Genomic DNA, 15,828 nt, shown 5'->3' on the forward strand with positions numbered 1-15,828 from the left:
TTGGCTTCAGCCTCCCCTACCGAGCTGGCTGACCTCGCAGACCAGATTAATCACGCAGGGAAATACCTTCTCACTGCCTCTCTAGATGCAGCAGCCTGGTCAGCCAGAGCAAGCGGCAACATTGTCGCTATTCGCCGCTTTCTTTGGCTCAAAGCATGGAATGCAGATGATATTTCCAAAAAGTCTCTCACTAACTTGGCATTTCAAGGTTCCAGGCCTTTTGGTGCTCGTCTGGATCAAATTATCTCAGACGCGACTGGGGGCAAGAGTACCTCTCTCCCCCAGTCCAAGCCAAAGCGCTTCTTTAACCCAAAAAGGTCCTCGAACATTTCGCCCTTTCGTCCGTTTGCAGCCTTCCCTGGTCTTCCGGACCTCGTTCCAACAGATACCGTTCCAAGTGACGGGTCGCCCCCACCTGGGAGACTTTCCAGGGTGGGAGGCAGGCTTCTTCTCTTCAAAGACACCTGGCTGTCAATGATCAGCGATGCCTGGGTCAGAGAGATTATTACCTCCGGGTACAAGATCGAATTTTCTACCCTCCCGGAAAATCGCTTCTTTCTCTCTCGTCCCCCAAAGCAACCGTCCCATTTACCCGGCTTGCTTCAAGCCGTAACGTCTCTGGTCGCCGCCGGAGTCGTAGTTCCCGTTCCTTCCGAAGAACGTTTTTCCGGGTTCTATTCGAACCTTTTTGTAGTCCCAAAGAAGGACGGGTCTCTTCGCCCTATCCTAGATTTGAAGCTTCTCAACCGCCACGTCCGACCTAGCCACTTCAGAATGGAATCCCTGCGGTCAGTGATCGCCGCCATGGAACCCGGGGAGTTCCTCTGCTCGGTCGACATCCAAGACGCGTACCTTCTTGTCCCAATCTGCGTACGGCATCAGAGATTCCTTCGGTTTGCTATCGGGGACAATCACTACCAATTCACAGCTCTCCCCTTCGGTTTAGCGTCTGCCCCCAGGGTCTTCACCAAAATCATGGCTGCGGTTCATGGCCCTCCTTCGTTCCAGGGGAATCCTCGTTATCCCCTACCTGGACGATCTGTTGATCAAGGATTCCTCTCGTCTAGACTGTGCCCACAGTCTCCAGGTCTCCCTGGACACAGTGACCTGTCTCGGCTGGATTATCAACCGGACCAAGTCCTCTCTGATTCCATCCCAACTACTGTCCTTCCTGGGCATGGTGTTCAACACGAACTTAGCTCGGGTCTTCCTCCCAGAGGACAAGTTCTCAGTACTCCTCAAGGCGGTCCGCCTTCTCAAACGCCCAGATCCTCAGTCACTTCGTTTCTGCATGGGAGTCCTGGGAAAGATGGTGGCCTCCATGGAGGCTGTTCCTTTCGCCCAGTTCCACACCCGCCCCCTCCAACTATTCCTTCTATCCACCTAGAACAGGTCCTTGGACTCCCTGGACCGTCCCGTCCACCTTCCTCTCCAGGTCCGTCAGCCCCTAACCTGGTGGACGCTGTCCTCCTCTCTCCTGAGAGGAAGATCATTTCTTCCCCTTCAGTGGCAGGTCATCACCACCGAATGCCAGCCTTCTCGGGTGGGGAGCAGTCTTCCGACAACACACGGCTCAGGGCTGTTGGACCACCCAGGAAGCTCTCCTTCCCATCAACCTTCTGGAGATCAGGGCAATCTTTCTTGCGTTAATCCGCTGGCAGTCTCTTCTGTCGAATCTTCCCGTCCGCATTCAGTCGGAGTACGCCACGGCCAGTCGGACAACGCCACGGCCGTGGCGTACTTAAATCACCAGGGCGGGACTTGCAGCGGCCAAGTAATGGCAGAAGTGGCAAAGATTCTTCGGTGGGCAGAACGCCACGTTCCAGACATATCAGCCGTTCATATCCCCAGGGTCGAAAACTGGGCAGCCGATTTTCTCAGTCGCCAGGGCCTGGCAGCGGGCGAGTGGTCTCTCCACCCCGCAGTATTCAATCAAATTTGCCTCCGCTGGGGTACGCCAGACGTCGATCTTATGGCGTCCCGGATGAACCACAAGATCCCTCAGTTTGTCGCCAGGTCCCGGGATCCTCTTGCCGTCGGCCACGACGCTCTGGTAATTCCATGGTCCCAGTTTCAGTTTCCCTACCTGTTCCCGCCCCTCCCCTTGATTCCAAGGGTGGTAAAGAAGATCAAGTTGGAAGGGATTCCAGTCATACTGATAGCGCCGGACTGGCCAAGGCGGCCGTGGTACGCCGAGCTCGTAAACATGCTCGCGGACACTCCTTGGAGACTTCCGGATCAGCCAGACCTCTTCTCGCAGGGACCTCTCTTCCACCAGAGTTCTCAGTCGCTGAGTTTAATGGCATGGTCGTTGAGGCCGCAGTCTAAAAAAAAAAAAAAACTCTGGTCTCTCTCCCCAGGTCATACAGACCATGATCAGAGCCAGAAAACAGTCTTCTTCCCGTATCTACCACAGATACTGGAAAGCGTTCTTCCGGTGGTGTGAAACTAATGAAGTTTTTCCAATGTCCTTTTCTCTTCCGGATCTTCTCGGTTTCCTCCAGTCTGGTCTCGATTGGGGTTTATCCTTCAGCACACTCAAGGGACAAGTGTCTGCTCTGTCGATCCTCTCCAGAGTGACCTTTCCTCCATTCACCAGGTTCGGACTTTTCTACAGGGAGATGCGCATATCGCCCCTCCTTTCCATCCTCCCTTGGAACCTTAACCTGGTCCTTGGTGCTCTTCAGGCTGCTCCCTTTTGAGCCTCTTCATGACGTGCCCTTTTCCCTTCTCTCTTGGAAGGTCTCCTTCCTCATTGCCATTACATCTATCAGGAGGGTCTCCGAGTTGGCAGCCCTGTCATGTCGTTCCCCCTTCCTGATTCTTCATCAGGATAAGGTCGTTCTTCGACCGGTTCCTGAATTCCTTCCCAAGGTGGTCTTGGCTTTCCACATGAACGAAGACATTGTCCTTCCATCGTTTTGCCCTTCTCCGGCTCATCCTTTGGAGACGTCTCTTCACAAGCTTGACGTGGTCAGGACCATTCGGGTCTATCTTTCTAGAACAGCTCCTTACCGTCAATCCGATTCTCTCCTTGTCGTTTCCGAGGGTCGTCGGAAGTGCTTTCAAGTGTCTAAATCCACCATTTCGCGCTGGATTCACTCGGCAATTTCAGAATCGTACCATGTTCATGAGGCACATCCTCCTCCGGGGGTGCGAGCTCACTCCACCAGAGCTGTCGGAGCTTCTTGGGCTGTTCACCACCAGGCCTCCGCCTTACAAGTTTGCAAGGCCGCAACCTGGTCGTCTTTGCACACGAGGTTACGAGGTTCTATCGGGTTCATACCCAAGCCTCGTCCGATGCAGGTCTTGGTAGGAAGGTACTGCAGGCGGCGGTCGCACACCGGCCGACCTGAGATCTTTTCTCATTTCCTTTCTACCCACCCTTTTCCGGGACTGCTTTTGGACGTCCCATGGTTGTCCTGTGTCCCCCAATGAAGCGATAAAGAAAGAGGGATTTTTGGTACTTACCGTAAAATCTTTTTCTTGGAGCCTTCATTGGGGGACACAGCACCCTCCCTACTTGTTTGTTCTGGTACCGTGTTTGGGGCCTGGAGGCCCTAGTTGAGTTGGTACTTTTACTATTATGAGTTCTGTCGCTTCTCCTACTGCTTTTTGCACTAACTGTGGTACTTGGTGCCTGTCGGTGGGTGTATACTGCCAGGGAGGAGCCACGCCTTTTTTCCTTTTTTGCATAGTGTCAGCCTCCTAGCAGCAGCAGCATACACCCATGGTTGTCCTGTGTCCCCCAATGAAGGCTCCAACAAAGAGATTTTACGGTAAGTACCAAAAATCCCTCTTTTCCTGCTTTGGCAATGTTATCCAGTTTGTATAATAATTTAATGTATTGTGTTCAATAACATCTACTTGTTTTGTATAAAATACTCTTGTTCCCCTTTTGTACTCTAATCAATAAGTAAGGGTTTTTGTGTTATATTAACCCCTTCACGACATGCGCCGTACTAGTACTGCGCATGCCGTGTCTCCCCCTTTGATGTGGGCTCCGGCGCTGAGCCCACATCAAAGTCGCAACATGTCAGCTGTTTTGTACAGCTGACATGTGCGCGCAATAGCGGCGGGTGAAATCGCTATTCACCCGCCGCTATTAACCTGTTAAATGCCGCTGTCAAACGCAGACAGCGGCATTTAACTACCACATCCGGCCAGGCGGCCGGAAATGACGTCATCGCCGACCCCCGTCACATGATCGGGGGTCGGCGATGTGTCAGGATGGTAACCATAGAGGTCCTTGAGACCTCTATGGTTACTGATGCCGGCCTGCTGTGAGCGCCCCCCTGTGGTCGGCGCTCACAGCACACCTGCATTTCAGCTACATAAGAGCGATCTGATGATCGCTGCTATGTAGCTGAGCCAATCGAGTTGTGCCAGCTTCTAGCCTCCCATGGAGGCTATTGAAGCATGGCACAGGTAAAAAAAAAAATGTTTTTAAAAATATGAAAAAAATGTATAAAAGTTTAAATCACCCCCCTTTCGCCCCATCCTAAATAAAACAATAAAAAAAAAAAAAGTCAAACCTACACGTATTTGGTATTGCCGCGTTCAGAATCGCCCGATCTATCAATAAAAAAAAAAGCATTAACCTGATCGCTAAACAGCGTAGCGAGAAAAAAATTAAAAACGCCAGAATTACGTTTTTTTGGTCGCCGCAACATTGCATTAAAATGCAATAACGGGCGATCAAAAGAACGTATCTGCACAAAAGTGATATTATTAAAAACATCAGCTCGGCACGCAAAAAATAAGCCCTCACCCGACCCCAGATCACGAAAAATGGAGACGCTATTGGTATCGGAAAATGGCACTTTTTTTTTTTTTTTTTAAGCAAAGTTTTGAATTTTTTTTCACCACTTGGATAAAAAATAACCTAGACATGTTAGGTGTCTATCAACTCGTAATGACCTAGAGAATCACAATGGCAGGTCAGTTTAAGCATTTAGTGAACCTAGCAAAAAAGCCAAACAAAAAAAAAAGTGTGGGATTGCACTTTTTTTGCAATTTCACCGCACTTGGAATTTTTTCCCCGTTTTCTAGTAAAAGACATGGTAAAACCAATGGTGTCGTTCAAAAGTACAACTCGTCCCGCAAAAAATAAGCCCTCACATGGCTATATTGACGGAAAAATAAAAAAGTTATGGCTCTGGGAAGGAGGGGAGTGAAAAACAAAAACACAAAAACGAAAAAGGGCCGCGACTTGAAGGGGTTAACTATTGAGTTTTTGCCATTAATCCCACTGCTTTAGGGATATCTTGGTGTTTAACAGTATTCTATGGCTGCCTGATAGGAGAGCTGTGAATCTCTTATATGCTGGCATCTCCAGATCACTTTTCATTAGCGACACGGGCGTGACATCATCATGGTGGCATGACGTCATCATTGTGGTGTGGTGCATGCGTGATATCACGACAATCAAATGAGCAGCTGAGGCTGGCTCCCGTCCAGCTGCCATGGCCACAGGACCAGGGTCCTACAAATCTAGTAAGCCAGTATACAATGTACTATCACCCCTCAGTGTACAACACTGTTCCCCAAGTTCGGTCCTCAAGAGCCACCAACAGGTCATGTTTTCAGGATTTCCTTACTATTGCCCAGGTGGGAATTCCATCACCTAGACAGGCAACAATTCCATCACCTGGGCCATACTAAGGTAATCCTGAAAACACGACCTGTTGGTGGCTCTTGAGGACCGGAGTTGGGGGAACACTGGTGTACAATATAGGACAATGCTTCTTAAGCTTTTTTTTCCCCTAGTGCCTCTGCAAAAGCCATTGTAAGGCCAGGCCCTCATCAATTTTGGTGGAAGTCATGCCAAAATGTAATATTTTGCTAAATTTACCTTTTTGCTCATGAACTACCTATCACATCAAGACGAGTGATGCTGGATGTGTGGTTGATAACCGCTTTTGTGAACACGGCCTGACCACCTGCCCTAGAGTTTATGAAGCACCGGTCCACGATACACTGTAGTATCACTCGACAGCACATGCCGTAGAGGAGACATCTAGACCCTTTATTAGTAGAATATGTCTTACATTAGTCTCGGGATATGCTGTATCTCTCACATCCAGCTTGTTCAGAGGAAGGAAAGTTACTTCTCCAGGAAGGTTCATCTTGTTAAACTCCATCAAGATCTTAGTGCTGACTTCATCCGAATCCACAATATGATAGAAAAGCCTGTGGAGAGCGGACAGGAGATTATTATATACTGCAGGGACACAATGTCAAATAATTCAAAGCTTTTTCATGTTTTTTCCTAATCCATTCTCAACATACAGATGAAGTAGTGACATAATATGGAGTAGTGTTTGTGAGATGTTACCTATTTCCAGCAGTGACCTCCACGCAAGTGTAGAAAGCCGGCTCACAGTCAAAGTTATTCATGACAATGCCGTGATAGCCGTTCATAACGTGCTGGTTGATGCCTTTCCTTCTGAAGTGCTCAAGTACCTTATTAATGCTGTCGATGCCATTCAATATGGCCTGCAAGACACAGAAATGTGACCATCAGAACAAGAAACTAGAAGATATTCCGGTATACACAATTATTTTTTCAGTGAAGTTCAGTCACCATATAGCCACAATTCTGTGCTCTGCTTCTGAACTCAATCGGCAGGAAGCGATATTGAGATCCAGGTTTGTTCTGGTAGTACTGCAGGGGATTGCATGCTGCAGCCATAATATGGACCCTAAAATGCGACCATGCAGTGTTGCTGTAATACCAGAATAAGGGCTCTCACCTTTCCTGTTGCGGCGCGAAGTAGTTGCTGTTTTTTTTCCAGATCCTCTCGCTTTGCGGCAAGTGCTTGTTGCTCAGCATTCTCTTCTCGCCACAAGTAACTTGGAAGAAACAAAAAACTGCATCAGACCCCAATCCTCCACCTCAAGTTTAAAAGGGGATGTCTTGTCGTAACATATTGAAGACCTATCCTCAGTATAGGTCATCAACCACACAGCAACACCACAGATCACTTTCTATTTGCTCCGGGCCAAATGGATGTTTTAACACTCGGAAACGATCTGCACTGCACGGCTGTATTAAATGTGTAATGGCCACTGCCAGGTACAGCACAGCGGCTAATATTCAAGAGAATACAAGATAGCTCATCACTATATTGTGAGTGGACAACCCCTTTTAAGACGTGGTCAATGACACAATGATAGGACACAGACATTCTGGAGAGCGGATGCTTTTCAGGTAAAATTCTTACTTTACAATAACTGTTAACATTAGAAAAAGGCAACCAAAAGCTATTAAAAGATATTGAGTCAAAACACACTTTGTCTGCGCATACCCTAGTGATTGATAGTACGAGACAAACACTTTCTACCATATATACACAACACGTGAAATGAATACATGGTTACTCCAGCTCTGGGGCCCTTACTTTCTCTCACTCTGCAACTCGTCCTTCTTGTTTTTCACTTCATAATATTTCTTATCAAGTTCTTCCACTCGAGTTTTTACTTCGTTAAGATCTTGATCCAATTTCTAAAAATCCAAAACAACCACAAACGTGAATACATATACGAATAATTTCTACCTGTGTGTCAGGGACCTTATGTGATATTTCTTTTTAATTTATTTATTTTTTGTATCTTGTAGTGGAGCAGGTTTATGCATAATGGGTTTATAATTGATGTAAATCCAGTGTTGCTGGCACTTGTAGTGTCAACATCACACACCCCGACAAGCCCCTTTTAAGTCTCCCTGTTATTTCTTCTTTAGTACATATCCCCAGTAAAAATCCAGGTATCAGAAAATGTACGTACCGTGTACTGTTCGAGATTTTTCTCCTTATTCACCTCGGTGTCTTCCAGATCTTTGTGTATGGCAGCAATCTGCCTTTTCTTGTCATTTATGGCCTGGTCTAGGGACTTCAATTCCTTTTTAATCCACTTGTCTCTTTCTTCTTTAGACGTAAATTGGCTGCCACGGCCTTGCTTCGCATACAAATCCGTTCTCTCCTGGGTGGCTTGTGCCAATCTAAATGGGAATTTAAAAAAAAAGAAAAAAATGTACTTAAGAAAAAATGTCAGAAAATAAAAAACAGCTGAATAAGATGTATTGAGTGGATAAAAGCACAAACAATTGTATCAAATGCAAAAAGAAGTCGTGCAATTTAGACTTTCTACTTTGATATCGGTAACAGAGTTCTGAGTAGTTAATGTGCTCTACAGTAATTAACGGGTATCTCTCAAAAATTGTAAGTTATCCTCTGATCACTTGGGGGTCTGATTGCTGGGACCCACAGTGATCTAGAAAGAGATCTCCAGAGCTGCTCCAAAGGACTGCCAGACCAGAGTGCAGCGCTCAGCATTTTATGGCAGCGTCATAGATCCCGACCGCCACCCTGATATGGCTCTACAGACCCCCATTCGCTCTACGGATGGGGAATCCATCACCAAATTGCTTTTACATTCAATAACGTACATGGAGATTACGGCCATGATCTGCAGAGACGTTACAGGCCTTGTCATATTCAGTTTTACTGCCGCTAGTCATACAAACCTTGCGATGCCACTTTCTTCTTTCTGTTTAACACTGGAGAACTTGGGCTCAGTCTCTGCCAGCTCTTTCTGTTTTTCCTCAATCCTCTCCAGTAATTTCTGCCTTTCTTTCAAAAGACGTTTCTGAAATGGGAGAAAAGTTCATGTTACTCAATGCCCCATTAGTTTATAAGCCCTTGAGCAGCCACCCTGAAGGGATCTCCTAGTCAGACAGGCCACTAGATCCACACAGCCCCCCTATGTTTGCCGCACACTTACCCTCTGCTCGCTGTTTCCCGCCAGTTCATCCTGCAAGTCCTTCGCTTTCAGCTCCAGTTTGGTCCTTTGCTTTATCTGCTCTTGTCTTTCGGTGCTCAGCTGCTCCTTCTCTTCTTTCATTGCAGAGATCTTTGATTTTAATTCTCGCACTTGACGTTCAATATCCTAAAGAAAGGAGGCAAAATAAAAAGATAACATGAGTTTTGTGCATTTCATGGACAACTCATGTACATTTTTTTACTTTTTGTTACTCCTGTGGCAGTAATATTGAGTTCTCCCATAGGTTATAAAGCTTGGAGTGCACAGGTACAGCCATCAGTCGATCCATCAATGAGGTTCATACAGGGGTGGCGGAGGTGAGGGAATATCGATCAAAGCAAATATCAGAGGTCACAGAACTGGTTAATGCTTCTCACCTCCATTTTATCCCTGGCATCCTGTTGGGCATCTCTCAGTTGTCTTGATTTTTCACCATTTGTCTCTCTTTTTGATGAAAGCTAAATAAAAAAATCAAAAACAATGTTAGTTGCTAAGAAATAAATGAAGATCGGGATATGCAGCTTTAGGAGTCTTGTTCCCCACTTGGAGACACCCTAAAATTAGATCATGTCCCAGCTTCCATGGATTTCAGCAGCCAGACATGGGAATGTTGGATACTTGCCTCATCCAGCTTGGCGCGGGTCTCATTCAGCTCCTGGTTGTAGATGGTGTACTCCAGGGCTCTCCTCATCTTGTCCCATTTCTGGTACTGTGCCAGCTCTTCCTTCTCCTCCTCCAGAGTGTGCAGCCTCTCCTCAATGTACTTCAGCAGCTCGTTAATCTTCTCTCGTTTACCCTCTGAAAGGAACCAGATGTAATGGAGCAGCAGTCACCGCCCACAGACCGAGCAGAGAAACATCACCAACCAGTTTCCTTCATTAGGGAAATACTTTCTTCCTTCCGTTCATCGTAAACCCTGGTCCCAGCCACTTCACGGAGCAGTTTCAACCTTTGGGAATCTGGTGCAGTGGCCATTTGGTTAATCTGCGAGCGAAAATGTACGATTTATAAAGATTAAATGTCAGTGTATTTGCAGACGTAGCAATATGGCACAAGTTATGCGTCATTATATGGACCGACCATACCTTGCCTTGTTTTACGATGTAATATGGATTGCTGCGAGAAAATCCAGCACTTTCCAGCAGGTTCATTACATCATTCTTACTAGAATAACAAAATATAATTGAAATATAATTATATCAGGCCTTTAAGAAGTTTCTGTCATTATTTACAAGCTCTGAATTGTATAAATCTTTGCTTCTGGTCTCCCTAATCCTCATTCACTGAAAGCACGATCGCCCGAAGATCAGCGTACTGATGCCTGAAAGCTGCAAGAATTCCCACAGCTTTTGTTTATACATTACGACGGTTTTCCAAAATCAAGAGAAATTGAGTAAATGAAGAAAATAACAAAAATACATATATACATGTAAACCACATACTCACCAGAGCGGTACAAGATTTATCAGGTGGTCCCCGCTGACAGCAATGTACAGCACAGGGCCAATCAAAAAAGCAAAGATCGGCAAGGACCACTCTAGAGGCAACTATCAGGAGTTATTTTATGCCATTTTCTCCACTTAGAAACCGCTTTACATATAACGAGCGAGTCTTCTAATATAAAGTAATATTAGGGCGCACGTCCAGGTATACAGAGCAGCAGCCCACACAATAATAGTTTTTCTATTTTCCCTTTCTTAGCAGTGAAGACATAACATGACTGCTCTCTATGTCTCCGACTTCCGGTGCGTTTCATTGTCAACACTTACGTCACCATTTTCTTGTCTAGGAAATACTGATCCTTTTTGGCCCCAATAACTCTTCGGAGGGAAACCTCCTCCTTATCAATCTAGTAAAAGATAAAATGCAATTAATAAAATAATTTCACCCTGGGAGACTGGTAGATGGGGGAACATATATGCAGTACATGTGTAATTTCTCACCGGCAGACGGTTGTCAGAATTGTCAAATATAATTTCCACAAAGGCAGATATGACTCGAGGGCCCGTTCCCTCCTGAAAGATGAGAAAGAAAGGTGTTCTTCCCAAAAATACAGAATAAAGGACTGGGATTGTTACGTAGCAGAAGTTAGGCGACGAGGTCGGCTGCACCTTCGGTCACTCAACTACTTGAAGAAAACTGCAGCCGGAACTGGCTGATAATAGGGAACAATAGGTAACTTTCAAATTCAAAGTAAATATCGAACTGGTATGCAAAATTTCAGACCACTGATCCATGATTTCTACAGGAGATCAGACATGCAGTGACTATGTCAAAGGGAACACGATCCCCCAGGTGAACGAGCTCTCCTGTGTATGCGAGTCGGACGACAGCTGTCTGATATGTATGGCGTTCCCTGCGGGAGGACAATGATGTGGAAATTCGGAGTCAGGGAAATCAGATTTACTCACGTGTAGAAGAGCCAGACGCTGCTCCGGGCGCAGGTGACTGAACTCATCACTGAGTACAAACTGAATGGCTGTAAGACAAGAAAGCACGTCAGTGACACAACCAGAGGCAACCCCAGTCCCACATCAGTAACACAACGAGAGAAGACCCCAGTAAGACAACCAGAACCGACCCGTCGCACGTCAGTAAGACAACCAAAGCTGACCCCAGTCACATGAGGAGAAAGCACCAAGTAGGTACAAATTTTAATACTTTATTATTATTTTTTTCAGGTTTAAAATATTTAATTCCTGGTCAGAAGAGAAAAATCTACATAACACCTTCAGGTGCAGGTTTATCAGCTCCTCTAGCGATCACCAAGTGTGTGTTAGGCCGTTTCACATTAGCATTTCTGTGCACAGCATAGGCCTGCGAACTTCTTTCCTTTTATTAGTATACATTTTTATAGCGCCATTTATTCCATGGTGCTTTACATGTGAACGGGGCAAATATAGACAAGTTCAGTAAACATGAGTAAAACAAGTCACACACAAGTACAGGAGGAGGGATGACCCTGCCTGCAAGGGCTCACAGTCTGCAGGGGACTGGGGGGGGATACACTAGGAGTGGATAGAGCTGGTTGTGCGGCGGTTCAGCAGAATGAGGATCACTGCAGGCTTGTCGGAAGAGGTGAGTCTTCAGATTCCTTTTGAAGGTTTCTGTGGTAGGCGAGAGCCTGATGTGTTGGGGTAGAGAGATCCAGAGTAGGGGGAAGCACGGGAGAAGTCTTGGATGCAGTTGTTGGAGGAAGAGATGAGAGAGGAGTAGAGAAGGAGATCATGAGACATGCGTTGTATGTGCACCGGGACGCATCTGCATACAACGCACGTCCCTGCGTACACAATGTTAAATATAGGTACGCAAGACGCATGCAGATCTTAAGGAAAGAAGTACGCAGGTCTACGCTGTGCACAGAAACGCTAATGTGAAACCGGCCTTAAGACTCTGCCCCTACATCACAAGACAGTGGGTCCAACAATCATGTGATCACATGATATCGCGAATAGTAAGAAACCAGTGTGCAGTCAATAAGGGGTTAATAGTATTGAGTCGGCCAGCCAGTAATACACCCAGTGACTGATCGGCTCTGCATCCACCAATATCCATCCCTATTATATAAACGTGTACAGCGAAATGTAGAAGTGGCACAACTCACCATAGAAAAAGTTACTTTTGCCGGATCCATTTCTTCCCACTGAAAGAATAATGAGACATTAGTTAAGGCACAGCAGCAGTGAGGGGTCGGAACGTTGCTCGGTACGGCAGGCTGGTGCTTGCTGTTGAGACCTAGTGAATGATTTCTGCCCAGAAATGAGCAGTGACAGTCACTGGGTTATCAATCATGGCCGCATTCACACGGCTGCACAGATCAGTATGGTCCTGAGTCGCTCTGTTCCCATACAGCAGGTTTGTTACTGGCAGCACATTGCTCCGTCAACAGGGGATGTGCTGCTGTGGACAATGACTTGATGGTCGGTATGAACGATCCATTCAGCCAACACAAGCATTTATCCTGGTGGTGCGGAGCGAAGTTCCCGATTATCAGCCCTTGTGAATGGCCCCTTACCATTACTTACCGATGACGTTGTGCTTTGAGCTAAAAGGGTCCACGATGGTCTGATCTCTGTAGCTGCGGAAGCCCTGGATGATCACCTGGGAGAAGAAAACAGATCCTCGCTTACCAATAAGCACTGACACAAACACCATTTATTCATAGAGATGTGGAGACCGGGAAATGGACACTGTGATTTTTCTCTTTACACAACTTACCATACGGGTTATTTATTATTCACTGTTACGTTTTCACTACCTTGTATGGATGCAGTAATAGCAAATGTTAGTTTGTTTTATTGGAAGTGTAAACGTCGTAATCCACAACCCAACTGCAGAGGTGTAAGAACTGGAGAATCGGCCGCAGATGTAACGTGGTGCCAAAGACCGAACCTCGGGCGACAAGATGTGCGCTTCAACGCCTTGGTTTTCAGGCGCTCTGCTTGCTGTCAGTGAACAGGTGACAACCCTGAAAGTTGTGTCTGTACGAGTCTGTGTGCCGAGTGCGGGCGCCGGACTGTAGAAGCCAGGGGCTAACAGAGACCGACAGGATCAAGGACGAGACCCCTCTATGGTTGCCCCAGGGGTCCACAATAGTAAAGTGACAGGAATCAGACGAGACCCCTCTATAGTCACCCCGGGGGTCTGCAACGATGAGGTGAAAGGAACCTGACCAGCCTTCGCGTCAGTGACCTGGAGATCCACAATGGAAAAGTGACAGGAACCTGACAAGACCCCTCTATAGTCACCCCGAGGGTCCGTAACAGTAAAGTGACAAGAACCAGATGAGACCCCACTATAATGGCCCTGAGGGTCCGCAATAATAAAGTGACAGGTATCAGACGACACCCCTCTGTAGTCACCCCGGGGGTCTGCAACAGGGAGGTGAAAGGAACCTGCCCAGACCCCTCTATAGTCACCCCGAGGGTCCATAAAGTGACAAGAACTAGATGAGACCCCACTATAATGGCCCTGAGGGTCCGCAATAATAAAGTGACAGGTATCAGATGACACCCCTCTGTAGTCACCCCGGGGGTCTGCAACGGTGAGGTGAAAGGAACCTGAAAGACCAAGCAACAGTCACCTGGAGGTCCAAAATGTAAACATTACAGGGACCTCATGAGACCCCTCTATAGTTGCCCCCCAAGTTCGCAGTATTAAAGTAAACCAATAACCACTGTGCTGCCCCATATATAGTGCAGTCCTGACCACTGAGCCACCAATATGCTGCCGCATATATCGTACAGTGCTGACCACCGTTTTAACCACTGAGCTACCAATGTGCTACCCCATATACAGTGCGAACCACTGAGCCACCATTATAAGCACTGAGTCACCGATGTGCTGCCCATATAGTACTGACCACTGAGCCACCGTTATTAGTCACCACTGTGCTGCCCCACATATAGTACAGTCCCGACCAGAGCCACCAATATGCTGCCGCATATATAGTACAGTGCTAACCACTGATCCACCGTTATAACCAATGAGCCACCAATGTGCTACCCCATATACAGTGCTAACCACTGAGCCACCATTATAAGCACTGAGTCACCGATGTGCTGCCCATATAGTAGTACTGACCACTGAGCCACCGTTATTAGTCACCACTGTGCTGCCCCACATATAGTACAGTCCCGACCAGAGCCACCAATATGCTGCCGCATATATAGTACAGTGCTAACCACTGATCTACCGTTATAACCACTGAGCCACCAATGTGCTACCCCATATACAGTGCTAACCACTGAGCCACCATTATAAGCACTGAGCCACCAATGTGCTACCCCATATACAGTGCTAACCACTGAGCCACCATTATAAGCACTGAGTCACCGATGTGCTGCCCATATGTTAGTACTGACCACTGAGCCACCGTTATTAGGCTACGTTCACATTTGCGTTGTGCGCCGCGTCGGCGCCGCAACGCACAAAGCAAACAAAAACGCAGCAAAACGCATGCACAACGCTGCGTTTTGCGCCGCATGCGTCCTTTTTTTCACTGATTTTGGACGCAGCAAAAATGCAACTTGCTGCGTCCTCTGCGCCCGGACGCGGGCGCCGCAGGGCCGCATGCGGCGCAAAACGCAAGTGCGACGCATGTCCATGCGCCCCCATGTTAAATATAGGGGCGCATGACGCATGCGGCGACGACCGCAAATGTGAAGGTAGCCTTAGTCACCACTGTGCTGCCCCATATATAGTTCAGTGCTAACCACTGATCCACGGTTATAACCACTGAGCCACCAATGTGCTACCCCATAAAAAATGCTAACCACTGAGCCACCATTATAAGCACCGAGTCACCGATGTGCTGCCCATATGTTAGTACTGACCACTGAGCCACCGTTATTAGTCACCACTGTGCTGCCCCATATATAGTTCAGTGCTAACCACTGAGCCAGTTATACCCAATGAGACAAGCCCTCAGGACAGAGCCTTGTCTGCACCGACACACTGCTGGTGCTCTCGTTCAGAAGCTGCAGAACTTCTTTGTTTCGTGCACTTATTTATAGAGGGCGCTCAGCTACAAACTACAAGTCTCAGCATGCAGCAGGCCAGAACGCAGTGCACGCTGGGAGGAGTTGCTTGATCAGGTGATGTAGACTGTGAGGGACTACAAGTCCCAGCGAGGGTGAGGAAGACGCATCAGGAGTCACACACCGGCCGCTGCAGGCCGCAGCCCGGGACCCACCTGTTTGATGTACATGACTGCAGGCGGACTCGGGCCCCGTGTGTCGCCCCGGGCCCTCTGTGTTTACCGCGGCCGCTCTCCGGTATTCGGTATCGCCGCTCAGTCTCCCGCCAGGTGACAAAATGGCGGCTGTCTCCTCCTTCTGAGGCGACGAGGACGGGAGCAAGTGGTGGGGGAGGAGCTTCCCTCTGGGACGGAGATGCCGCCAGCAGGAAGAGGCGGGATGACGTCGGAGACAAGATACAGGAGGGAACGGAGGAGCAGAGAGCGCCGGCGCCGCTGTGGGGAGCTGTGAGCACTGGACGGGGAAC

General features: G+C 47.6%; 1 protein-coding gene across 1 annotated transcript in view; it reads right to left on the bottom strand.

The window, feature by feature from the left end:
- Nucleotides 1-15,732, bottom strand: part of SMC3 (structural maintenance of chromosomes 3) — a 60,546-nt gene extending 44,814 nt beyond the window's left edge. The window contains exons 1-17 of the mRNA XM_077258050.1: nt 15,518-15,732; nt 12,849-12,924; nt 12,428-12,466; nt 11,235-11,302; nt 10,767-10,838; nt 10,593-10,672; nt 9,909-9,987; nt 9,690-9,807; nt 9,446-9,621; nt 9,201-9,281; nt 8,785-8,949; nt 8,528-8,649; nt 7,789-8,002; nt 7,404-7,507; nt 6,756-6,855; nt 6,338-6,498; nt 6,051-6,192 (exon numbers count right to left, since the gene is read on the bottom strand). Coding sequence (XP_077114165.1) covers nt 6,051-6,192; nt 6,338-6,498; nt 6,756-6,855; nt 7,404-7,507; nt 7,789-8,002; nt 8,528-8,649; nt 8,785-8,949; nt 9,201-9,281; nt 9,446-9,621; nt 9,690-9,807; nt 9,909-9,987; nt 10,593-10,672; nt 10,767-10,838; nt 11,235-11,302; nt 12,428-12,466; nt 12,849-12,924; nt 15,518-15,532 — 1,812 coding nt within the window. The 5' untranslated portion in view covers nt 15,533-15,732. The remainder of the gene's footprint in view (nt 1-6,050; nt 6,193-6,337; nt 6,499-6,755; nt 6,856-7,403; nt 7,508-7,788; nt 8,003-8,527; nt 8,650-8,784; nt 8,950-9,200; nt 9,282-9,445; nt 9,622-9,689; nt 9,808-9,908; nt 9,988-10,592; nt 10,673-10,766; nt 10,839-11,234; nt 11,303-12,427; nt 12,467-12,848; nt 12,925-15,517) is intronic.
- Nucleotides 15,733-15,828: the final 96 nt, after the last annotated feature.

Source organism: Ranitomeya variabilis, chromosome 4 (assembly GCF_051348905.1).
Source record: "Ranitomeya variabilis isolate aRanVar5 chromosome 4, aRanVar5.hap1, whole genome shotgun sequence".
Classification (NCBI taxonomy): Eukaryota; Metazoa; Chordata; class Amphibia; order Anura; family Dendrobatidae; genus Ranitomeya; species Ranitomeya variabilis.